Raw genomic sequence first — 27,555 nt, 5'->3', positions numbered from 1 at the left:
TAATTCATTTTTATTGACTTACAGATTCTTATTACTATTCCCAACTATGCATCATAATTGTCATGCATCTGGTAGGACATATAGTTATGGAAATACTGCTTAATTCTCAACCTACATCTCGCAAATTGAGCTCATTATTTATCTTCTAGACCCAATATATTAACAGGTCTTCCTGACCCTCTATTATTATATACATCTTTGATGTCATCTAATCCTTTAAAAATCACTTATTATAGTATCTTTTATCACAGTATGAAATTCAGACACTCATTCTTCTTGATAACCACTCCTCACCTTTTTATATTCAAATGTAAAACTTTAAATTAAGTAAGCTCCTCATACCCTGTTCTACAGAGTAATCCCTCAAACGGTTTTTTAATCTTTACTTTCTTCTCATGCCTCACTCTATAGTTCTAGGAAGTTTCTTTTTTCCCTTTTTTCACAGCAGATTTAAATTGGAGATTGTTTTATTTTTTTAACTTTTATTTACAAATTTAAATTTCCAAAGTACAACTTTTGAATTATAGCAGCTTTTTCCCCCAGTAACCTCTGGCCCACCCGCAACTATCCTATCTCCCACTCCCTCACCCATTCAATTCACATCAAGATTCATTTTCAATTATCTTTATACACAGAAGAAGATCAATTTAGACAGTACAGAAACTTCTCAATTTGATGTAATCCCAATGGTTAATTTTCACTTTGACTGCCTGTGCCTCCAGGGTCTTTTCCAAGAAGGTTTTTCCTGTGCCTATATCTTGTAGGGTTTCTCCGACGTTCTCTAATAATTTGATGGTGTCGGATCGTAGATGTAGATCTCTAATCCGTGTTGAGTGGATTTTTGTGTTAGGTGTAAGGTAGGGGTATGGTTCATGCTTCTGCATGTGGAAATCCAGTTTTCCCAGACTGTCCTTGCTCCAGGAATTGATTTTAGATCTTTGATCAAATATAAGTTGGCTGTAGATGTTTGGATTGATTTCTCGTGTTTCTATTCTGTTCCATTGGTCTATCCATCTGTTTCTGTACCAGTACCATGCTGTTTGTTTTTTTTTTTTAATTTTATTTTTTTTATTTTTGACAGGCAGAGTGGACAGTGAGAGAGAGACAGAGAGAAAGGTCTTCCTTTTTTTGCCGTTGGTTCACCCTCCAATGGCCGCCGCGGTAGCGCGCTGCGGCTGGCACACCGCACTGATCCGATGGCAGGAGCCAGGTGCTTATCCTGGTCTCCCATGGGGTGCAGGGCCCAAGCACTTGGGCCATCCTCCACTGCACTCCCTGGCCACAGCAGAGAGCTGGCCTGGAAGAGGGGCAACCGGGACAGGATCGGTGCCCCGACCGGGACTAGAACCCGGTGTGCCGGCGCTGCAAGGTGGAGGATTAGCCTAGTGAGCCACAGCACCGGCCCGAGTACCATGCTGTTTTGATTACAACTGTAGAATGTCCTGAAATCTGGTATTGTGATGCCTCTGGCTTTGTTTTTGTTGTACAAGATTGCTTTAGCTATTCAAGGACTCCTGTACCTCCATATGAATTTCAGCATCATTTTTTCCAGATCTGAGAAGAATGTCTTTAGTATTTTAATTGGTATCTCATTGAATCTATAAATTGTTTTTGGGAGAATGGACATTTTGATGATATTGATTCTCCCAATCCATGAGCATGGAAGAATTTTCCATTTTTTGGTATCCTCTTCTATTTCTTTCTTTAAAGTTTTGTAATTTTCATCATAGAGATCTTTGACGTCCTTGGTTAAGTTTATTCCAAGGTATTTGATTGTTTTTGTAGCGATTGTGAACGGGATTGATCTTAGAAGTTCTTTCTCAGCTGAGGAATTGTCTGTGTATACAAAGGCTGTTGATTCTTGTGCATTGATTTTATATCCTGTTATTTTGCCAAACTCTTCTATGAATTCGAATAGTCTCTTAGTAGAGTTCTTTGGATCCCCTAAATAAAGAATCATAGCATCTGCAAAGAGGTATAGTTTGATTTCTTCCTTCCCAATTTATATCCCTTTAATTTCTTTTTCTTGCCTAATGGCTCTGGCTAACACTTCCAGTACTATATTGAATAGGAATGGTGATAGTGGGCATCCCTGTCTGGTACCAGATCTCAGTGGAAATGCTTCCAACTTTTCCCCATTCAATAGGATGCTGGCCATGGGTTTTTCATAAATTGCTTTGAATGTATTTCATGTGTTCCTTATATACCCAGTTTGCTTAGAGTTTTCATCATGAAAGGGTGTTGTATTTTATCAAATGCTTTCTCTCCATCTATTGAGATAATCATATGGTTTTTCGTCTGCAGTTTGTTAATGTGGTGTATCACATTGATTGAATGTTGAAAATCCCTGCATACCAGGGATAAATCCCACTTATCTGGGTGGATGATCTTTCTGATGTGCTGTTGCATTCTATTGGCCAGAATTTTATTGAGGATATTTGCATACATGTTCATGAGAGAGATTGGTCTGTAATTTTCTTTCAATGCTGCATCTTTTTCAGGTTTAGGAATTACGGCAATCCTGGCTATATAGTAAGAATTTGGGAGGATTCCCTCTTTTTCGATTGTTCTGAATAGCTTGAGAAGAATTAGAGTTAGTTCTTCTTTAAATTTCTCGTAGAATTCAGTAGGGAATCCATCTGGTCTTGGGCTTTTTTTGTTGGGAGGGTCTTTATCACTGATTCAACTTCTGTTTCAGTTATGGGTCTGTTTAAGTTTTCTGTGTCTTTATGGTTCACTTTAGGTATGTTGTATGTGTCCAGGAATCTATCCATTTCTGGTATATTTCCCTCTTTGCTGGCATACAACTCATTGTAATAATTTCTGATGATTATTTTTATTTCTGTTGTGTCTATTGTTATATTCCCTTTTTCATCTCTGATTTTATTGATTTGGGTCTTTTTTTTTTTTAGTTAGTTGGGCCAATGGTGTGTCAATTTTTTTATTTTTTCAAAAAACTAGCTCTTCATTTGGCTGATCTTTTGTAATGTTTCTTGGATTCAATTCTTTTGATTTCTTCTCTTTTTCTAATTATTTCTCTCTCCTACTAATTTTGGGTCTGCTTTGCTGCAGTTTTTCTAGATCCTTGAGATGCATTGATAGCTCATTTTTTGGTGTCTTTCCAATTTCTTGATGTAGGCACCTATTGCTATAAACTTCACTCTTGATTTGTCTATTGGTGAAAGTTGAGTATTGAAGTCCCCCTGTACTATTGTATTGGAATCTAAGTCTCCCTTTAGGTCCCTTAACATATCTTTTAAATAAACTGGTTCCCTGTAATTAGGTGCATATATGTTAATAATAGTTACATTTTCCTGTTGAATTGATCCCTTAATCATTATATAGTGCCCCTCTTTGTCTCTTTTAAGAGTTTTTGTGTTAAAGCTTATTTTGTCTGATTTAAGATGGCTACGCCTGCTCTTTTTTCATTTCTGTTGGCATGCAATATCTTTTTCAAACCTTTCACTTTCAGTCAGCATGGATATTTGTTGGAAAGAAGTGTTTCTTGTAAGCAGCAAATATGTGGGTTTTGTTTTTTAATCTATTCAGCCAGTCTGTGCCTTTTAACTAGAGAGTTGAGGCCATTAACATTCAATGTGACTATTGATAAGTAGTGACTTTGCCCTGCCATTTTTCCGAAGATATTTCTAATATATGCTTGGAACTTCCTGTGATCTTTTACTGGGAGTTTTCCTTCCTTTACCTTCTTTCATAGTGATGGCCATGTTTCTGTATTTCTATGTGTAACACATGTTTAAGCATCTTTTGCAGGGCTGGACGAGTGGCGACAAATTCTTTCAATTTCTGTTTGCTATGAAAGGTCTTTATTTCACCTTCATTCACAAATGAGAGCTTTGCAGGATATAATATTCTGGGATGGCAGTTTTGCTCTCTTTGGCTATATCTCGCCATTCCCTCCTAGCCTGTAAGGTTTCGGATGAAAAGTTTGCTGTGAGCCTAATTGGAGATCCTCTAAGAGTAATCTGATGTTTCTCTCTTGCACATTTTGGAATATTTTATGTTTCACTGTGGTAAGTTTAATTACTACGTGTCGTGGTGTGGATCTCTTTTGGTCATGTTTATTGGGGGTTCTATGTGCTTCCTGTGTTGGATGTCTCTTTCCTTCTTCAAACCTGGGAAGTTTTCTGCTAGTATCTAACTCAAAAGGCCTTCTAATCCTTCCTTTCTCTCCAAGCCTTCAGGAACTCCTAGAACCTGAATGTTGGGTTTTTAATAGTATCCTGTAGATTCCTGAGAATATTTTTTTATATTTCTAATTTCCTCTTCTTTTCTTTGGTTTGACTTTATACACTCCTATGCTCTGTCTTCTAAGTCCAAAATTCTCTCTTCTACCACACTCATTCTGTTTTTAAGGCTCCTTAATATGTTTGTCATTTGTTCTATTGAATTCTTCATTTCATTTTGATTTCTCTTCAATATCTCAATTTCATGTTCTACTTAATTCTTCATTTCATTTTGATTCCTCCTTAAGATTTCATTTTCACAAGAGAGATTTTCTGTTCTGTCCTGTATGAATTTCTGTAGTTCATGCATTTGTTTTTTTTTTTTTACTTTTTTTCAGTAAATATAAATTTCCAAAGTACAGCTTATGGATTACAATGGCTTTCCCCCGCCATAACTTCCCTCCCACCCTCAACCCTCCCAACTCCTGCTCCCTCTCCCATTCCATTCACATCAAGATTCATTTTCAATTCTCTTTATATACAGAAGATAAATTTAGTATATATTAAGTAAAGATATCATTAGTTTGCACCCACACAGAACATAAAGTGTAAAATACTGTTTGAGTACTAATTATAGCACTAATTCAGATTGAATGACACATTAAGGACAGAGATCCTACATGAGGAGTAAGTGCACAGTGACTCCTGTTGTTGATTTAACAATTTGACACCCTTGTTTATGGCGTCAGAAATCTCCCTAGGCTCTTGTCATGAGTTGCCAAGGCTATGGAAGTCTTTTAAGTTTGCAGACATCGATCTTATTTAGACAGGTCATAGTCAAAGTGGAAGTTCTCTCCTCCCTTCAGAGAAAGGTACCTCCTTCTTTGATGACCCATTCCTTCTACTGGGATTTCACTTGCAGAGATCCTTCATTTAGGTGGTGGTTTGTTTGTTTGTTTTTGCAGAATGTCTTGGCTTTCCATGCCTAAAATACTCTCATGGGCTCTTCAGCCAGATCTGAATGCCTTAAGGGCTGATTCTGAGGCCAGAGTGCTATTTAGCACATCTGCCATTCTATGAGTCTGCTGTGTATCCCGCTCCCCATGATGGATCCTTCTCTCCCTTTTTGATTCTATCAGTTAGTATTAGCAGACACTAGTCTTGTTTATGTGATCACTTTGACTCTTAGACCTATCAGTATGATCAATTGTGAACTGAAATTGATCACTTGGACTAGTGAGATGGCATTGGTACATGCCACCTTGATGGGATTGAATTGGAAACGCCTGACACATTTCTAACTCCACCATTTGGGGCAAGTCCGATTGAGCATGTCCCAAATTGTACATCTCCTCCCTATCATTCCAACTCTTATATTTAACAGAGATCACTTTTCAGTTAAATTTAAACACCTAAGAGTAATTGTGTGTTAATTACAGAGTTCAACCAATAGTATTAAGTAGAACAAAAAAAAATACTAAAAGGGATAAAGTATTAAGTTGTAAATCAACAGTCAGGACAAGGGCCAATCAAGTCACTGTTTCTCATAGTGTCCATTTCACTTCAACATGTTTCCTTTTTGGTGCTCGGTTAGTTGTCACCAATCAGGGAGAACATATGATATTTGTCCCTCTGGTACTGGCTTATTTCACTCAGCATGATGTGTTCCAGATTCCTCTGTCTTGTTGCAAATGACCGGTTTTCATTATTTTTGACTGCTGTATAGTATTCTATAGAGTACATGTCCCATTATTTCTTTATACAGTCTACTGTTGTTGGGCATTTGGGTTGATTCTAGGTCTTAGCTATTGTGAATTTAGCTTAATAAACCTTAAGGTGCAGACAGCTTTTTTATTTGCCAATTTAATTTCCTTTGGGTAAATTCCAAGGAGTGGAATGGCTGGGTTGTATGGTAGGGTTGTTTTTGATAACTTCTAAATGTTCTTATCATAAATTTTTTGAAATGCATATCTTGCATTTCTTCTATCTCGTCATCTTCAAAATCTTGTACTGGAATGTCATATTCATTTGGGAGCATCATGATGTCTTCCTTGTTCTTGTTTCCTCAGTTTCTGGGTTTGTTGTTTGGCATTGTGGAAATATACTTTGGTTTCTTTTTCTTCTTCTTCTTCTTCTTTTTTTTTTTCACTGTGGTGGCTTTTCTCATTATGCTATGACTCTAGATTAAGTGGAATATCTGCTTTTGGTTAATCTCTAGAGGCTTGTGGTTGGTGTGGCCAGAGAGCTCTGTTCAGTTCTTCAGGGTTAACCATGTGCCAAAGTTGACATACACAGGTTTAGCGTGGTAAATCTCTCTCTCTCTCTTTTTTTTTTATTCAGAAGGGAAGTAATTCTGCTCAGCTGAGTTCTTCTCCTCGATGGCAATCACTGCCTTAGCTTTAGCTCCAATGGGTATAATATTTGTCTGCTCTGTCCCAGGGACCACACAAAAAACCTGTGTAGTCCACAGTCTAAACTCAGATTCCTCCGCAATGTCTCTCACCGTGTAGCCAAAGCTGCCCAAATTTGTGTGGTCTCCCGCAGAGAGTACTCACATCTCAGCCACAGCATGAGTTCTCCCATACACCCTGTTTTTTTTTTTGTTGTTGTTGTTGTTGTTGTTTTTCCACAGTCCCAGTTCATAAGCTCCACACATTCACTAGGTCTTAGTCTCCTGTTATTACTCCCCACCAGAGTCAGGTTTTTCTGCTTGGCTGAGGGCAGGCACAGCCCTGAGCTGTCACAGCTGTTATGTATGTCCAAAATGGCACCTGCTCTATTGTCTTGCTTGCCTTTGTAAGGTGAGTGGAGAGAATTGTGTCTGTAAAAGTCCCTTTTATTTATTTTTTCTCTCCTCTAGTTAGGCTGGTGTACTTTTCCCCGTGGGTCCTCAAGCCTCATTCCCTCTAGTCTCTTCCCACCACTTTCCCCCCAGTGTCTCAGGCTACTGCAATTTCCCCTTACCTACCTTTCCAGCGCTGGTGCATAGACTTGGCAGCTGGGGTCCCGAGCCATGGGCACCTATGCCTTCCATGTAGTTCCACCATGTCCCACTAATTCCAGAAGAGTTTCCACTGCAGTTTTTTCCCTAACTCCTCCCTGAGACTACAGTACCTCCACTTTTATTAAACTATCTTTTCCTGGACTACCAGTGCGCTCCCTCCCTATTCCACCATCTTAGAGCCCCTCTGGAGATTGTTTTCACTACCTCTACTTTGCTTTGCTCAGCTGATCCTCTACACTGCTCCTATTATCGAATTTTCAGCTTTCTGGTGGGTCATCCTCATCACATAAAAAATCCTTGCTTTAACTCTACCAATTTTTTTTATCCTACTTCCTTCTTTACCCATAATTCCACCTTTTTCATTCATTTATTTTACAAAATTCCCTGAATTATTCATTTATATTGTCTATAATTGCTTCACTTCATTTTTCTCTTAAAATCCCTTCAAACTGTCACCTACAAAATTACTTTCATCAGAGTTACCAGTGATCTTCATTTTTACCAAATCCAATGATTAATTTCAGAGGTTATTTTATTAGCTTATCAACTATATTTGACACAATTAAACAGTTCCTTGATTTTTAAAATTTGGTTTCCAGGAAACATTATACTCCCAGTTTTCCTCTGTCTCATTTACTTTTGTTACTGACATTTTAGTGAACTACAGGACTCAGCTCTTAGTGCTTGTGTCTTTTTTTAATCTATCAATCACTCCTACTTGCAGAAGTAAGAGTACTGACTTCAACACTTCCAAATTTAGATCTCCAGCCCACATCTTTGATTCTCAGCTAAGATATGTTTATCCTATCACCTCCTTGAAATCTTCATTTAGATGTTTGTTAGCCATCTCAAATTTAACATGTCCAAAGTTAAATCTCAGATAATCCCTCCAAAATTGTTCCATCAGTATCTTTCCTGATACTAGTTACATATTTGTATTCACTTGGTTCTTCAGAACTTCAGTGTCACTAGTTAATAAATTCTGACAGCTTTGTCTTAAAAATCCAGTGACTTTTCATCTCCAGTACTAGTTGCTATCCCAAAAATCATAAACTCTCAAATAAATAGGGCAAATAATCTCTATTGTTCTACCTTTCCCTCCTATAATTCCTTCCTTAAATGGCAGTCATTGTGAATTTTTTTAAAGTTAGATTATATTGCTATCTGTGCTAAAAATCCTTCATTAGGAGCTTATGTAAATGTACATTGATATATTTAATAGCTTAGGGAAATCATCAAATGTCCCTAGTTCTTTAGGGAAATGTTTAAAATTATTTTAATTTTATTACAAATATTACTAGTGTAGTGCTTCTGTTTTAAGACTTCAAAAGTGGTCTTAAAATCAGGCTTTCCCATCTTCAAATATATTGTTATTTTGGTGGAGAAAAAGATATATTATGCATTAAAATATTAAAGATTTTTAATTAAAAGAGAAATGTTCTACTTTACTATCTTAATGTACAGACATCATGAGATTTATTATTTTTTGAGAAACATGCTTATCCGTTGAAGAATCTCAATATCAGAGAAATCTTCATAGATTGTAAAAACAAACAACAATCAAAATCAAACAAACAAACAAAAACATCCCTCAGGGACTTTACATTTCACCTAGAATAAAAACCAAAGGTGAGTTCCGTTAATTCTGTGCTTTTTTTCTCCTACTACTTTCAACCATGGTCATTCATTTGTAGCCACAGTGGGCTCACGAGTGTTTATTGTAACACATTAAGGCCTACTCTGTTTTATGATTTTGCCAGACATTACTTCTAAATGAAATATTCATCACTGAGCTATCTGCTTGGCCTTGTCTAACTCTTTTATTTCCTCAAAGACTTTGCTCAAATCTCACTTTCTCAATAAGGTAGGCTACACACTCATCACAACCTTCCTATTCTTTTGACTTCTCTTACTCTACTCAGTTATCTCTTATTTTTCTTGGTGAAATAATTATCTGCCTGAATTCTGCTGAATACTATTTATTGTCTATCTCCACTGTTAGTGCCTAAGTATTCTACAAGAATACACCTCTTCATTGCTTTAGTTGTGGAAACATTTAGACCAGTATAGTCTACAATAAGTACTTGTTGAATGATCCCTGAACAAATAGAATTCCACAAAGAACTCAAATTGGCTTTGGAAATAATTTTAAAGTACATCTATTCCAACCCTGCAACAATAGGTTTTTAAATAGGGCAGTATTGACTTTCTTTTAACATCATTGTCCTTTCATAGCACCTAAGCAGATAATGTCATAAAATATTAGAATTAAGAGAAGTCTTGAATAGGGAGCTGACATGACTTAACCATTATCCTTAGTCAATAGAGTTAAGCCTAGAACTAGAAACCAAGCATCTTTATGCTATGTCACTTTTCATTTCACTACAGTTAAATCTCTTGACATTCATCAAGTCTCATAAAGTTTTATCATTTAACTGAAAGAATCCAGTGCATTCCTGTCGGATCATCAGTGATATTGCTGACTTTTTGTAATTAAAAATAGCCTGTTCCACTAATCATAAACTCTCACATACATAGGGTAAATCTCTATTCTTCTATCTTTCCCTCTGTTCCTTCCTTAAATAGCAGCCATTTTGAATTTTTTAAATGTAATTTTGATTATATCACTAGCAGTGCTCAAAATCCTTCATTAGGAATTTAGGTAAATGTACATTAATATAGATTAGGAGAATCCTGGAATTTGACAGTAACATCACTTTAAAAAGGCAATAAAATGATAGATTTATAGTTTGCTATTTTCTTTCTGAGGAACAGGCAAATAAGTGACCCAGTGTCATTTTAAGGACAAAATGGAGAGAAATTTGTGAATTTGTTGTTACTATTGGACTATGTCATTCTAACAACTGTGATAAGAAAACATACCAATCCTTACTAAGACTATTTAATCTGAAATGAGAGAGTGATTATGTGAAAGAGAATGGGATATTATGATCCACAGAGTATGTTGAAGTTCAGTAGTAGTTAGGGTCCTGGCACTACTGAAAAGTGTCAAATTTCATTTGTTTTAGCTAGTAAGATCATTTTTTTACAAGTTTAAAAACTGCTGTTTAAATGGGATTAAATTTATGCCAACAGAATTATAATTACTGGAATTATTATTTTCCTTGATACAACTCAAATAAGAATTACCTTAAAAGTAGCAATTTCTAAAACAGTTGTTTTTAAGCTTTCTAACACATGGAATGAAAATTCTTCTGGTTTTCATTGCAATGTAGAATGAAATTATCCTGTAAAGAGGTAAGGGTGTGTAACCTTGAATACTGATGACCCAAGGGGTACGGAGAGTCTATAGCTAAGTGTGTTACATTTATTTTACTTTAAAAAGTAGGATTAATGATAGACAGATTTAATACATTTTCTGAGGCCTACCCAGTGGTGATTGTTTTCAGTATTTACTTAATATCTTTTCAGAAGCTGTCCACGGTGCTGTCTGTTCTTCCTTCTTTCTTCCTCTGTCTGTGTGATACTTTAATCTCTGATTTCTTTCCTGCTTCACGGAGTGAATTTTCATTTTATTTTGCTGGATCATCCTTCCAAGCCTGGACCTCATCAATTGTCTTCCTTGAAGATTCAGCCCTAGTTCCCTTTCTCTTATTCTAATCTGCCTGTCTATCTAATTTCATTGAAGCCTATTGATTCAATTACTTTCAGTTTCAACTCATTACCAGTGTTAATCCACCACTCTAAATCCCTGCATCATATAGGTAAATGTAGTTTTCTATTAGTTTTAATGTGATGTCTCAAAAGGCTTAAAACTTCAATATTTATTGAGTTCTCATTCCAAACTTGACCTTCCTTCAGCTTGGTGAATATCATTATCGCCATCACCATTTGTTCAATTAAAAAAAAAAATCAGGTTTTATTTTAATTCTCCTCTTGTTATAACTTCTCAACCTATTACAGTCCTTTTGATTATATCTTCTGAATATATCCAATTATTTAATTCTTTATCTCAATAATATAACACTAATCCATGCTACAATGATCATTTCTTGGATTTCTGTAATCACCTCCTAAGTGGTTGTCCTACATCCAATTGAAAATGAAATCCAATTCTACACTACAATAAGAAAAAACCGTTTGAAATTTCAGACCTCTTCATGTGATGGTTTTGGATAAATTCCCACTGTCCCTAGCCAATCTTTACAGGCCATAGTTTGTCTTTTGTAATCTAATGTTGGCCTGTTACCTCACTTCACTAACGTCATCTTACCATTTCCCTTTCATGCAACTACTGAATTATAATTTAGTCAATGGCATTAGTGGATACAGATTTTCAAAATAATATAAAACTTTCATTTAAAAATAATAATCCTAATAGCATGTTCTGATTAGTATACAGTTTTTATGATACTATCTCTTGAATCTAAAAAAAAGGGAACTCTCTCCCAGCTGGTAGTGTCTAATTTTACCATCAGATAACAGAAAAATATCTGTCCACGTAAACAAAGGCAAATTACTTAGAAGACTATTCAGTTAATTGGCAAGAAGCCATGTGGACTAGCATGCTGAAGAACACAACACAAGAGAAACTGCTTTTATGTCCTTGTACAAATTCTGATAAAGTCACAGATTATACCAACTGAATGATAAAATGATACTAATGGATATGGCTGTATTTAAAATTTCAAACTGTTTTCCATTTCAGTTTTCCAGTACTCCATAATGTTCCCTCAGCTCTGACAACTCCCTCTCAGAACATTGCTATCACTATAAGATTTTTTTAAATATCTAATCCTTTAAAGTTCCAACATATATTTGCTCTGTGTTCCCCAACTTGTTTCAGAAAAAAAATGACATCGATACTTGCTTAAAAGAAATATCTACTTACCAAATTGTTGGTGGTTCAGAACCTTCAATTTCTAAGTAATCATATTTGTCTTCCATTTGGAAATCAGTAAATATAAGTGAAATTGTGTCCCCAGGCTCTGCCACAATGGTCCATGTGCAATCTGCATTGTTATGGTACTCATTAGGAAAACTAGGGCTGGATATGATGCCACTGGATCCTCTCATTGTTCCTCCACAAGCATCTTCAGCTGTGAAAAACAGTAAAATGTTCAGTTGTATTAGGAGAAACACAATTAAAGCAACTCAACATTTTTGAATAGAAATAAAAGTTCAAATGTTGTGATATCAAGTGCATAACCCACTGATAGAGATGAAATAAAATGGGAAGTCTATAAAATTTGTAAGCCCATTCAAAAATATAAACTTTATCTTGATAATTTTATAGCCACTAGATGAAATAACAATGGAAGTAAGTAAAAATCTGCATTACAAAGTTGGATCACAGGAAAATACAACAGAAATTTTCTTTTAATGTTTAAAAGATGAAGTGAATTAAACAAAAGAGATATGTTTCTTTAAGTGTACAAGGAGAAAATCCACCTGGATATGTATAAAACTAAGACATGATATAAGAGAATATAATATAGTTTCAGTGATATATTTAAAAATATTTTGAAGAATAAGTTCAACTAAAAATACACTATATTTCTTGAAAATTTTAATTACATAGAATTTATATGGTAGCTACTATATCTTCAGGAATATATCCCTTGTAACTGCATCAAGCAATATATCTTTTATTGAATATATGACATATATACATAGAGTATTATAAATGACTTTCCAACTAACCTTGCTTTTCGAATTATGATTCTAACTTTCAAAAGGGGTCATGGATTCTTCACTACTCTACACTTGACTGATGGTGCAAGCTAGTGAATACATGAGCATCTGTGTTCAGTTTGAAAATCTAAGAAAAACTCCTGTTTTATAAAGGAGTTGAAGCTTTAAGAGTTGTCTTATTAATAACATTACTTAAAACAAACAAATAGGTTACAAGTTTGTCTATGCAATATGTCGTCTCATGATTTTTGTTGAATTCCTTCAGTTCAAGTCATTAGAGGAAAGATCTGTTTGCATAATGGCCAATTATTTTTTTGTATTGATGGATAGCTCCAGAACCTTAATAAATAGAGATTGACAGCATTGTTCCATTTAACTACATGAGGGCAAGGAGTAAAAAATGTTTTGTTGTTAGAGACTAATTTAGTGCTATTTTGTAGGTATCAAATAGCTTTAGCTTTTTTTCTGTCCCACTCTTCATTTATTTCCATAATCTATAACTGAGAGTATACATGTATTGCTCTTAAATGTAATGTTTACACAATAGTATAAATATGATAATGTGATTTAAATATTTGTTTCATGCTCTCTCCCGCCTCTCTTTTTTAGAGTTTGCTAGATAATTAGAATGAATTTATGGTCCTGTCTAAACCCTGTGGCATATTGCAACTAATTTTCCTGCCAGAACACACTGTGCCTCAAAACTTTAATCCTCTAGTAAACCTGCCTTGCTGCTTCCTATCCCCAACCACAGATCTCTTCTACTATATGCCTTCTCAATACCAATACCAAAGTTGAATACTACATTAGAAATAAAATGTTATACTGTCATATATCCATAGTGCAACTGGCCCATACCTGTGAAACTAGCTCTTTGAGCTATTTATTTTGTTCTCTAGATAAAATCTGAGGCAAATATATAACAATTTAGATCACACTCAGATTAAAGAAAAATTCCTCCAGTTTAGAGAGAGAGTTTACACATATTTTCATTGCCAAAAAATAGGTTACAATGAAGTAATGCTTACGTTCATTAGGCCAATTTAGCCATTTCACAACATTTACATAAAGCCATGTGTTGCTTAGGGATGGAGATATACTCTGTGTAGTGTATCATCAGGTGATTTCAGCATTGTACAAGCAGAAGATATAAAAGCTAAGATAGTCATGATGTTGCTAGGTGATAATCTTGTGACATCAGTGTTATATATGCAATCTATTGTTAATTAGAAGTCTTTATGAAACACATGACTACCTCACATAATGCCTATATGCAAAACTTTTTCTCAATTTTAAAAATTGAATAATTGAATAATAATTGAAAAAAAAAACTGAGTTAAGCAACTATGCCTCCAGTCTTGGGAAATCACAAAGAAATTATCTTACTTTTAGTTAAATTTCTTTGCTTTCCCTAGTTTGGACTTGTGAAATTTGGGGCAGTGGTGAGGCAGAGAAATGGGATCATCTTTTCTGGATCTCTTTAATAATTCTTCCTGTCCTTGTCTTCTTACTGAACTCTCTATGATCTCCCTTGAGTTGTACGTGGAAAGGACAGAGGTATGTAAATCCTTGTCTTTCCTGGTACAGATTTGGAAATGGTTTCCTTAGGCTTTGGTAGATGGTTAGATAAAGATGGTTCTTTTGCTCATGGGTATTTTCATGGGATCCTTAGAGAGTTTCCACAAATGATCTTGTGAGTGACGGTGTTTCTGTGACTGGTGTTTACATTATTTTCTCATCTTGAGAGTACAGAACAGTACATGTCAATCTTCCTCCAAACTATGCCATCTTGCTTTCCAAAGAAGTCTGTTAAGCTGATCTAAGATTCTACCAAGCCAGAACTCCCTCACAGAAATCCTGACTTGATCAAATGAAATCATGTAGATTTATTCATCCTCTGTGAAAATGCATTCTTCCAAAATGTAGCCCTTGGATTTATAGTGGACATCTAAATATATCAATTATTTTTAAATAATAATACATTGCATCCTCAAGTTCCAGACAATATAATTAAATTTCTTTACAGGGTCTCCTTAAGTTTCTGTAGTCCAAAATCACTCCAAACTCCTGACACATTAAATGGGGCGAAACTCCCAAAATGACTGACTTCAAGAAATTCTTAATTTACATGAAAGTAATTTCAAGCCAAACATATGACTAACTGGCGCATACAAACAAGCACAAACACCGACTTCCTTCAGCATTCAAACCAACATTCTTGCTGATATCAAGTCCTATATTCACTCTTGATAGTGCAGAGATACCATAGAATCAGTATCTCGCAGAATTATTAAATATGTTAAAGTTCACTCATCTAGATATGAGATACAAAAAATTTTAGTTTTGTGGCCCTACCTAAATCCTAGAACTTTTGTTATTTTTATTGTTATTTGGCTTGAATAAAATACAATGCTTATTGAAACAATATATTTTCTGTAAGCAAAAACTCTAATAGCAGAGTACACTATCTAAATTAATTTTATTATTTTATTTTATATCATTGTTAGAACAAGTAAAAGGCAGTATTAGAATAAGTCAAGGACTCTTGAATCCTTGTTCTTTCTGCTGAATACCATATCTTGGTCTCTGGTCCAAATGAGTGGATACACATCCTGTCAGTGACAGGATAGTCACCTTTATTCTTTCAACATCACTCTTTTACAGCCTCCATATCTTTCATCTGACCATGCATAGAAAGGTCAACATTCAATTATTCATGGAAAAATTTCCAAAGAATCTCAGGATATGCATTGGACCACATTAGTTGTTTTTGTTAACTTTTTGTGATATTCAAAGTTTATTCATTTGGCCATTTGTTCAAAAAGTATCTGTTGTGATCTACTAAAGGCCAGGGAGAACCATGTTAGGGTCTCTGGCTACAGTCATGATCAAGCTATCATTTTCTGTATTCTCATAGCATTTTTTAATAGTGAATAAGCTATAGGCAAGAGACTAAATAAATACATAAAAATGCATGTCTTGCAGATAAAATGAAAAGGAGCATTTGGTACTAATGCCATATGTTTAGGGACTTTAGAATTTTTAGAAAATTTGGGGCATTCAGAAGTAAGAATTTCCTGAGGAAATAATGTTGGATTAGAAATCAAAAGTATGAATAGTAGGTACTAAGTAGATGGGGAGCAGAAGCAAGGGTGTACCAGCAGTTTCACTGTCAGTTACACTGAAAGGAAATGGAATTGTATGCTAGAGCGGAGAGGGTGATGAGCTATGTGGTACCAACTGCAACTGGAAGGGCTGTGAAGGTCTGGACCTTGCAAGTCCTTTACAATAATGCTGTACGGTTTATTCAGCGCAATTCAAAATTATTGAAAGGTTTTCAGTAAAGAGATGACATGATTGGATTTAAGTTCTGAAAAGATCATCTGTCTTCTGCTTAAAATGAGAGAGGAAGGAAGCCATAATTGCTGCAGATTAGAGGATGAATCTAGAGTCAAGCAAATTCTTGCATGCTTTATTGCTTCCTGAAGATAAACCATATCATATTTATCCAGTATATTTTCATATTTATACCTCAGAATCTTCAAAAGATTAGTTTGATCTTTGTAGTCATATAAGAAGAAATAGCATTGTAGCAAAATAAATTAGAATACTCCTCTTAAGTCATTGTTTAACAATAATATTTTATCATGATTTCTCTGATTTGTGGTTGCTAATATATACTTTACAAAGAAAACATAATGTATGTGAGCGAAATTGACATTTTGTGATTTGATTATTGTTTACAACACTTGTCTGTATGCTTGTGCAACAGTGGTCTTCCTACATTTTACTTGTAGAGCTCTTTGTTTAGAGGAGCATTGAGCCTATGACTATAAAGTAAATTGAAAGTATGGTATTGCAAAAAATTAAGAGGAAAGAAAAGAAGGGAGGGAGGAAGGGAAGAAAGTATTGCCTTCTTGGAATCATTATCTATAAAATTCACCAACTATGTTCTCTATATTTGTTAATTAATAAAAATGTGAAAAAATAATCTTGCCTAAATAGTAAAGCAATACTTTTAAATACTTTTATGTCCCTTGACGTTATGATGGCTTCACAATATACTTAATTAACATATAGGAAATACAATGGCTTCTAAAAATGATCCATAATATCTCTACACTTGTTCTAAGAAAAGTATGTAGGTTGTAAGATTTAAAATGGATTAATTTTTTATAGTTACATATCCATGTACTTAAATCCTTAAGTACTTTAGGCTTACTCTAGTATTGTGGCAAACTACCATTAATTCCCTCTTAAGTTATTAATTTCCTTAAATCTATTGATTAAAAATATAGTTGTTAAATTAAAAATGTTATTAATCAAATTTTAGTGGCTTACAATATTAAAATGCAAATCTATCATCAAATAATGTTTATTTTATATTTCAAAATATCAAATTATGTAAATTTTATACACAATGGTGTTTTAACTCTTACCTATAAAGCAATGAGAACCAAACATTTGTTATATTAGAATTATATTATACTTTTGTTTCTTCCCAAGTCAGGCATTACTATGTGTGTCTCTTAATTAGATGAACACTTAGATATTACACTGTTATTAGTTAGTCATTAAATCACATATATGGAGCAGTTAATTTTGTTGTAAAGTTGCTTTACATTTACAGCAGACACATCACTGTATTTTAGGAGAAATCCTTTTTCTCATAGAGAAGGAAATTGAGCAACTGGTTAACTAAATATCACATCTAGATTGCTAGTTTGTCAAGGCACAACAAATAACACTTTCCAACTTTTAAAGAAAAGTGAATTTTCAGATTATGAAAGAAAATTAAAGGTTCTTGTCATTTTCATTTCTCAGTCCAGCTCCTTTAGCTCCTTTCATACTAAAACAGATGACATTACAGAGAAAAAGATTATAACAGTTCAAAGAAGAAAAACTTTCATCATTCTTCAAGATGAGTGCATCTCATAAGTAAAGAAAACTAAATAAAATAGCATTTCAGTATTCAAGGTTTATTCTTGAATACACAAATATGCCTTTAGGCAAATGTTCTACATTAATTTCCATTTCCCTTCCTGAGAGATATATTGAGAAAATGAGAGAGTTTGTTAATATACCAAAGAAAGTAATTAATAAATATATTATTTTTTTACATTCAACTTAAAATATACCTCAGCATATCAAGTAAGAAAAAGTTGAAAATGCATTCAATAAAATTTGAATTATTCAAACACTTGAAGAAAAAATATCTAAATTAAATAAAAAATAAATCATGACAAAGCAATGAGGAACAAATTTACATTAAGATCTTCAAAAAACTATTAAAATGGCGGCCAGTGCTATGCTATGGCACAGCAGGTTAAAGCCATGGTCTGCAGCACTTTCACCCATGTGGGTGCCTGTTTGAGTCCTGGGTGCTCTACTTCCAATCCAGCTTATTGGTTATACTCCTGGAAAAGCAGAAGAGGATGGCCCAAATCCTTAGGCCCCTGCACCAACGAGGGACACTCAGAAGAAGCTCCTGGCTCCTGGCTTCAGCTTGGCCCAGCTGGGTCATAATGGCCATTTGGGGAGTGAACCAGTGGATGGAAGTTCTCTCTGTCTTCCCTATCTCTAACTCTGTCTTTCAAATAAATAAATAAATCTTTTTTTTTAATTAAAACTGAGTAAAATATATGAAATACCTCTTTCCAAACATACCAAAGCCACCCAAAACTGTTACTCCCTGAGAGGACAAGAATAAAAAGGAAGAGTCTTGTAATTGCTTGGTATACTCTCTGGAGACACATCCTGGGCCATGTAACAAGGAATGGAATTAAGAATTGAGCATTGACTTCTCCATGAGCTGAGTAGACAGAGTTCAGGGAGAATAAGGTAAATGTAAACTGTCAGGCAGGGAGCATACCAGAGAAGACTGAGGCCTGCTGAGAAGGAACTGAAGAAATCTGCATGGGTTTCTCCTGATTACTTGTTATAGCCTAATAAGTTAAGGCAAATCAGTGGAATTCCATGAAGTCAGGCAAAGAGAGACTAGAGTTCTGTAAATTGAATAATTCCAAGAGAGTGCACAGGAGTTGGTATTGTTCAAGTAGCACTAGCTTGGATGACAATTCCTTTTTAAATAACTACATAAGGTATTCAATAGAAATTTCAGAGGGCATGCACTTAAGTAGAGGGGATAAACCCTGCCAAAAGACCACCTGAAAACTTCCCTGGTAAAAATGGCAAACATATCTCAAAAGAGAAAAACTGAACTAAAAGTAACTGGACTACATACTAAAAGAAAGCCTATCATGCTTTAAAAGAAAATAACTAAATCCAGACATTCGTTAACTTAAAATTTACATGTTAAACATCTAGTAAACACTTACTAGCTATGTAAAGAAGTATAAATATATAACACATAACCAAGAGAAAAAATCATTAGACACAGACCAAAAGTATGGAGATGATAGAATTAAAAGAACTTTATAACTGATAATATAACTGGGTTCAACTATTCAAAGCAAGGGTTAAAAAACTATATCCTAGGCTTTATCTGTCCTACAGTGTGTTCTTGGGTTGCCTGTGAAATAAGAAATGTTTTACTTTTTAAATGATTATAAAATCAAATGATAATCAAGCACACTAAAAGCAAAGAAAAACACATGTTAGAGATCTTATGTTCCCTGCAAAGCCTAAAATATTTACTATCTATCCCTGTATAGAGAAACTCAACAGAAGGAAAGGGATAATATGAAAGATAACCAAATGAAACTTTAAAAGAGGAAAAACTCATTATTAGAAAATTTAAAAATTGGACCTTAGAGCAGATTAGACTGTACAGAAGAAAAAAAAAAATAGTGAACTTACAGACATAGCAATGGAAGCAATTCAAAATGAAGCAAAGAAAATAAAAGTGTTTTAAAAGGAAAGATTTCCCCTTAGGAAAATACAAACAGAGTAATCTAAGTGTTATTAAAGTTTCTAAAAGGTTGTGGAGTAGGGGGGAAACATAGCAAACCTATGCAGATTAGTGACCAAATATTTCTACTTTTAAAGAGCTTGAAAAAATCCAGATACAAGAAGGAGTTTTTTGCCTCTCAGTGTGGCAGAGACCATTGAGCACTAAAAAGTCATGTTCCCACTTCCATCTGTGAGGTTATTACTAGGAGGCTGCTATTCAGCCAGGGCAAATTTTCCAATATTTTTTCACATCAAGTTGAGGCCATTAACTGAATTCTCATAAATATATTATCAGTGACTTGAGATATAACCACAAGCTTTGTCTGTAAGCCTATCATAAGAACATCCAGGTTCTCCTCTTGCTATTTGGCTTTTGTAGACTTTGGCAACCTCAGAGACCACAAGTTGATTGATGTAAAGTCTTTTTTTCAGCTCAAGTATTTAAAATGCTTCTCTCTCTTTAGATTGTAAACTTCATAAAGGAAAGGGACTGCTGTAACTAAATACCATATGCTCAGTAGCTTTTAAACAACATAAATCCGTTTATTCCAGATCTGGGAAATCCAAGATTAAAGTGCAGTGGCTGGGGAGGGCCCAGTTTCTGGTTCACAAGTAACCTCATTGTGTCCTTACTTGGTAGAAGGTGCATATGAGCACCCTTGGGCCTACCATAAAAGCTGTAATCTCATTCATTAGAATTCTTCCCTCAGGAGCTAATCACCTCTCAAAGGGCTCCAATTCCTAAACTACTATCTTAGGGAACAGGATTTCAGCATATGAATTTGGAGATGGGCAAAAAAGTCATTCAAATCACAGCATGTTAGTATACATGTGCTCAGCTATGCAGTTATTTACTCACATATTATAAATTGTAACTACCAATTCTGGGAGGAATCCAAGTATTCATCAAAGATAGTACACATAAATTAAATGGGCATGTACTACCATCAAGCCATGAAAATGAGTCCACTATGAAATACAGGCAACAATATGAATGAATCTCACAAAGAAGAACAGCAAGAAGCCAGACATACAAATAATACTTTCTGTAAGATTCCATTTCATTATAAGGTTCAGGATATCCAAAATGAATCTATGGTGTTCTGAGTTAGGAGAATGTTTTCCTTCTGGTTGCAGGGTAGGGGTCAGAGGAAGCATCTTGGAAATTTCTGATAGTCTAGCAACATTCTGTTCTTCATTGCTGTTCTGGTGAAAAGCTGTGCTCTTTTTGTGAAAATCCATTAAGTTATAAATTGTGGAGTTTTCAGTGTCTCTGTCATGTCTTAAAACACTATGAAATAAAATAGAAAATGTTTCAGAAACACAAATTCTCCTTCAAACTCAGCTAATATATTGTGATATCCCAAAAATCTCTGAAGTACCAGTCAGATCTGGTCCTCCCTTTCTAGAATTTTGAAGTGTGATTAGATTTTGACCACAATATAATCCCTCAGGATTGTCCTAGGTAAATAGTACTCAAAGTTTAGGTTGACCGAGAATTACCTAAAAGGCTTGTTAAAACATTCATTGCTGGACCCTATGCCCAGAGTTTCTGAACCAATAGATATAGAGAAGCATTTGCACATTTACACTTTGGAAACTAGTTTTAATAAAGATAGTAACCATAATCTCAGTTCTTTATATTTTATAAAAGCCTTTTCCTTATTTGTAGCTGTTTTTCATTTGTAACCCATACTTTCCTGGACTCCACATTCCACTTGATGCTTTTGACTGAGAATGCTAACTTTAATGTTACGTCATTCAAGAAAGTGAGTATAATCATGTATAATTTTCCTCAAAAATTCTAGTATTACCTGCTTTTGTCTTAACCTAGGCTGCTATTGGAAATAACATGAAAGCATTTTAAAATACTATTAATTTAATCACAACCCAAGATTCTTTTTTTTTAATTGGTTGATAGTGGACTGTACAGTAGGACACTTTATTTTAATTATTCATTGTTTATTTGAAAGACAGAGGGAGCACTCCTATTCATTGGTCAATTCCTCTAAATGCCTGCAGCAACCAGGACAGGGACTGGGACTATTCTGGGACAACTTGGGAGGCAAGAACTCAATCCAGATCTCTCACATGGGTGGTAGGAAGTCAAACACTTGAGCCATGACTACTGCCTCCCAGGGTTGTATTAAGAGAAGTTTGCATGAAATTGAAATCAGGAGTTGGAACCAGAAACAGAACTGAGGTACTCCAATATTGCACTTGGCATTTCAGTCAGTATTTTACCATCTAGGCTAATGACTTTTTTTGAGATTTATTTATTTATCTGAAAGAGCCACAGAGACAGAGAGAGATGGCCACAACAGCCAGAGCAGGGCAGGCTGAAGCCAGGAGCTAGGAGTTTCATCCAAGTCTGAGTCTTTCTCTACTTGGAATCCCTTCAGCTGGCAAACAGCTCTCCGATACTGATCTAAAAGGCCAAACACAAATGAGACCAACACCTCGTACTCCCAATTCTGAGACATTAAAAGTTGTATTGCTCTGTTATTTCCTAGTATTAAATTTGTCCTCTTCCTTTTTCAAATTCCCTAGAAAATGTACCTTTTTAAATTATTCTTGTGACCCATCACCCATTTTTCTTTTGATTGGCTATCTTGCTTCTTTGTGCAGTGTCTGTTGAGACCCATCCCTAACTGGTTGGTTTATTTATTTATTTACAAATTGAGTCTCTTCATGTCACTTGTTAGCATTGTTATTAATTCATTCATTTAAGAATTCTCTTTTCTGACTTGCTTGTGAAATACTTTACTGTTTATCCCTCTAGCCTCTTCTTATCCACTACTTCATTATCTCTATTTCTGTATCATTTAATATTAGTTTTACCCAGTCTTCCACTGCTCATATATATTTGCTACCAAGGTGAGATCTACTCTCTTATTCCACCTATCTTCCAGAAATACAGGAAAATCTGTAGTTTATGTCATTCAACTCAACCCTCTAAACTATTCATTCAACTGTCTAAGGGGAATATTTAATACCATATATTAACAGTATGGTAGCAATTATCCCTTCTAAATATTCATTAATTTCAAAGAATTAATTGCATGAATTTCAGTAAGAGGAGTTATTGATTCTCATTGAAAGAAGAAATGTTTCAGAAACTTTAGGAGGTTGAAGCAGTAGCTTTGGAACTATAAAATAGAAGAAATTGCTGATATTTTGAGCTGGGGAATCTTTGTTTTCAAGACTCTGGCTGCAAATATTTTGAAACAGAAACAGCAGTATGCGTTTATTGCTCTATTTTCCTCAGCAAGACTGCATAATCCTGCCACTGAGGCAGTTAGGATGATTCCCGGAAGCTACAGGCTGTGCAAAAGGAAGTGGGTGTAAAACCTAATCCTTACAAATTTCCTTTAAAATAATCTTCTGCCCTGAGAATTACATAGATCATAACTTCAGTTATTTTGTCCTGAGCTGTAATATATTTTGCCCCCCTAAAATTCATTTGATGAATCATGTCACCCATGTCAATGGTATTAGAAGTGATAATATTTCACGAAGTGATTAGGTTATAATGGCACTGCCCTCATGAATTGAAATTGCTACCTTTTAGGCCCAAGTGTGTTCATTCTCACTTCCCACCATATGAACCAGAAAGTGGGCCCTCAACAGCCACTGAATCCACTACTGCCTTAATGTTAGATTTCTCAGTCTTCAGAATTGGTAGAAATAAACTGAATGGACTAAGATAGAAAATCTGCATTGAGAATTGGGGTTGCTACTGCAATACCTTAAAATGTGAAAACTTCTTTGGAAGTAGGTAAAGGATAGAAGATGGAGAGTCTGAAATACATGCTGGAAAAAAAAAAAAAAACTTACATTGCTTTAAATGGACCATTAAGGGTAATTCTGGTGAAAGTCCAGAAGGAGAGCTGTGGAGAATACCTCATTCTTCTTGGAGAACATTTAAGTCATGAACAGAATGTTCATAAAAATATGATGATAAAGCCATTCTGATGAGATCTCAAATGGAGATGGGGGATATTATTGGAAACTAGAGGAACTATGATCCTTTTGGTAAAACATCAAAGACTTTTACTGAATTATGTTTAGTCCTAATGTTTTGTGGAAGATAGAACTTCTGATTGATTGAACAGGGTATTTGACTGAAGAAATCCCCTAGCAAAGTACTGGAGGAGTGTCTTTGGTTCTCTTGAATACTTCTTGTTAAATATGAGAAAAAAGAAATAAAGACAGAATTTTAAATAAAAAGATAGGCAGGACTTAACTATTTTAGAAAACCTATGTTTTCCATATTGTAAAAAAAAAAAAAATTAGGATGTTTCTACAAAGAGAATATCAAGGGTGTGGTCAAGTGACCTTTTGGTAGCAATTTTAATATGCATTAGCCAGGTGTTATTAATCAACAATCAGGAATCCCAACAGGAATTTTTGATTTTACAGCCATTTTCATCATATTCTCAGAGTTCAAAGACATTGGGAGCAGAATGATTTCATAAGAGGGCCTGGAGGAGCCTTTGGAACTTCATTTTTTCTGCCTAAGTTCTGTAGCTGTGCTCCTCATCTACCCAAGGTGGGGCTTGGTGGACCCCAGTGCAATGCTAAGTTGTGCACAGACAAGCTGTGGGGTCATGGTTGCCTCCACTTAGATTTCAAAGGAAAGCTCAGAGCTCATGCAGAAAATGCTGTTCTAGGTTGGATCCACTGTGCATGATCCTGTGCCTGGCTGGGAAACTGCCTGCCTAGCCCATGCAGTAGGTTAAGAGAGCATGACACACCATGCCTCCTGAGAATGACCCTATGACCTTACTGCTGGCAGGTGGCAGAAGCCCCAGGCACATTTTCCCCACCCTTGCTTGATGTTGAAGGGCCTGTAATTGTCAATCAGGTAAATAGCTCCCGGGAGTGGAGGACCACCTGGAATGCCACATGATTGGAGCTGATTGGAGAAGTGTAGCAGTGCCAATATTGGCTTTATCCTATAGAATTAGTGTTGCCCTGAACTAGATATGCCCCCCTCTGCCTGTCCTTTAAAAGCTTGTGCTTGATTGTTAATAAACAGACATGTTCATTGAAACTTGTCTCTGGTGCTTCTTGTCAAAGAATGCCATCGCCCCACCATCCAGACAGTGCAAGCCTCGAAGGATGAGCCCGCAACAATGCCTAATGGACAGATCACTCCTTAGACCTCAGATCAATAGAGCTACTGGCATGAACCCTGGCCTGAAAGCTCCAGCCACACACACTAGGCACATGGAAACCTTGGGGGTGAGTGAGAGCTACAATGGAAGTAAGGCTGCTGCAAACATTGGAGACTCAACCCTAAACCCAGTGGGTCTGGAGGCCACAGCATTGAAATAAAAGATTATTCTTGATCCTTAAAATTTAAGTTTCTTCTGCTGTGTTTCATTCTTGTTTGGGACATGTCATCTCTAACTTCTGTTTACTTTATCCCTTTTGAGGATGAGAAATTTACCTCATAATAAATGGTACCTTGATTCTCATCCATATCTTATTTAAATGACATTTAGATAGAAATCTGAACTTCAGACTTTTGAATTGATGCCAGAGCAATTTAAAAATTTTTTGGAGCCATCGAGATAGGATGAATATATTGTGCATGAGAGAATGATATAAATTATGGTGGCCCAAGGTTGAAATTCTGTAATCTGAAAGTTTGTTTCCCTTTAAAATTCGTATGTTAAAATCCTATTGCCTGAGGTAGTGGTTTAGGAGGTGGAGTATCAAGTGTCATGTGACCTGAGTAGGTCATGATGTCCGGAGCTCTCATAACAGGGATTATTGTTCTTTTAAAATATGTACAGAAGTGTTCATTTATCCATTCTACTGTGTGGGCATAGAGCAAGAAAGCTATGTCCAAAAAAGTGGCTCTTCATAAGACACTGTATCGGCACACCTTGATCTTGGACTTCACAATTTTTAGAACTGCAAGCAATTAAATTTGTTGTTTATAAAGTAAATTGTTTATGGTACTCAATAGAATAAAACACATATTCCGATTTATTCTTTCCAGAAAAACCTAGAATATCTTTTGGAAGTTGAAATCAGATCCTGTAATATACGCTTTCTATATAATAATATTATGATATAATATAATAATTTTTCATTTTGGGAGGTTAAACTCATGTCCTTACCATGACATTCAATGATCTAATATATAGACCTATCACCAAAGTGGCACTAAACACAGATGGTAATAACTACAGATCGAGTTTGGTTACGCCACCAGCAATGGGTACTAATTAAATTGGTAGGGAATAAACTTTTATTGAATTGGACAATTGGGGTGTCAAGGTCTGTGTATTATTGAAGAATACGTTTTTAGTTTTATAGAAATAGAAATTTCTCCCACTGGAACTCATTAGGTCAAGTGGATTTTTAGAAAATTTTTCCCATGTTTAAGGAATTCCCAATTTAGCTTTTATATTTGAGGTGTATTTGTGTAGCCTTCTATCTGTTCTACTTCACATGCTCAATGTACCTGAAAATGGAAAATAGAAAATTTGTGTGAAAATGTTAATATGTTTTATGGAATATGGGTCTCATTAAGCAACAAGAATTTACTGTTGTGTGGATAGGAGAAATATCTATATTAAACATTGTACTTTGGTGCTTAGAAATACATTTTACACATAGTAGGTAAACAAGATATTTATCTTAAATTATATTGTATAGAACAGCTTTAGAGCATATCATTATAACTTTTGTATGGATGTTGAATTATGTCATAAAAATTATATTTACCTCCTGAAATTCATTGACTCCTTGATTTTATCATCCAGGCATAGGCACAAATCATTTAATAGAAAAAAAAAAAAAACCTTTTGACTTTGTCTAACATTTGTTTAAGAAGTATAATAAATCTTCCCTAAAACTTTTACCGTGGTGGCTGACGCTATGGCATAGCAGGTAAAGCCGCTGCCTGCAGTGCCACCATCCCATATGGGTACCAGTTCGAGTCTGGACTGCTCCACTTCCAATCCAGCTCTCTGCTATGGCCTGGTAAAGAAGTAGAAGATGGCCCAAGTGCTTGGGCCCCTGCACCTGAATTGGAGACTTGCACGAATCTCCTGGCTCCTGGCTTTGGATCGGCCCAGCTCCAGCCGTTGCAGCCATTTGGGGAGTAAATCAGTGGATGGAAAACCTCTCTCTCTCTTTCCCTCTCTGTCTCACTCTTTCTCTCTCTCTCTCTCTCTGATTTCTCCTCTCTGTAACTCTGCCTTTCAAATAAATGAAAAAAAAAAAAACTTAGAATGTGTATATTTCTCAAATCTTTCAAATAGACAATGAATTATTTTGAAGATAGAGATAATGTTTAATATAACTAAAAGTAACTGTATATATTTGACTGATACTTTGTACCAATAACTATACTGTCCCCTTTAAATATAAATAAATTTTTATCTATTCTCCCCTAAATGTTTGACTGACTCACTTGTCCTTCCTCCATAATTTCTCAAGGAGACAAAATTAATATCCTATCAAATTCAACCTCTCTTTCTTTCTTAGTAATATTATAATTCATTTTCCACTGAGAAGTTAAGAGTATTTTAAAGTGGAAATTATATCATGTAACACACAATCTTATACTTGAAATATTCTAATAGTGTTCCATGAACATGCAATCAAATACTGTCCTTAATGATCTGAACAAACAGATCTTTCAGTAAAGCCTTACTGCTCATCTGTCATTTTCTTATCTTTCACAGAATTCCTTCTAATTGTAGGAACTTTGTTGATTTTGGAGGCTGGTGGCTTTTTCCCTAAGATCTTCCCGGGATGGTTATATGTTGCTATTTA

The 27,555-nt window shown here is 35.2% G+C and overlaps 1 protein-coding gene across 2 annotated transcripts in view; it reads right to left on the bottom strand.

Moving 5' to 3' along the window:
- The window catches only part of CSMD3 (CUB and Sushi multiple domains 3), a 1,267,615-nt gene that overhangs the window by 914,609 nt on the left and 325,451 nt on the right, over nucleotides 1-27,555 (bottom strand). For both annotated transcript variants that reach the window (XM_062189471.1, XM_062189472.1), the window contains exon 5: nucleotides 12,041-12,248. In XM_062189471.1, coding sequence (XP_062045455.1) covers nucleotides 12,041-12,248 — 208 coding nt within the window. The remainder of the gene's footprint in view (nucleotides 1-12,040; nucleotides 12,249-27,555) is intronic.

Source organism: Lepus europaeus, chromosome 4 (assembly GCF_033115175.1).
Source record: "Lepus europaeus isolate LE1 chromosome 4, mLepTim1.pri, whole genome shotgun sequence".
NCBI lineage: Eukaryota > Metazoa > Chordata > Mammalia > Lagomorpha > Leporidae > Lepus > Lepus europaeus.
Note: the sequence above shows the minus strand (reverse complement) of the source record. Positions and strands in the feature narration are given on the sequence as shown.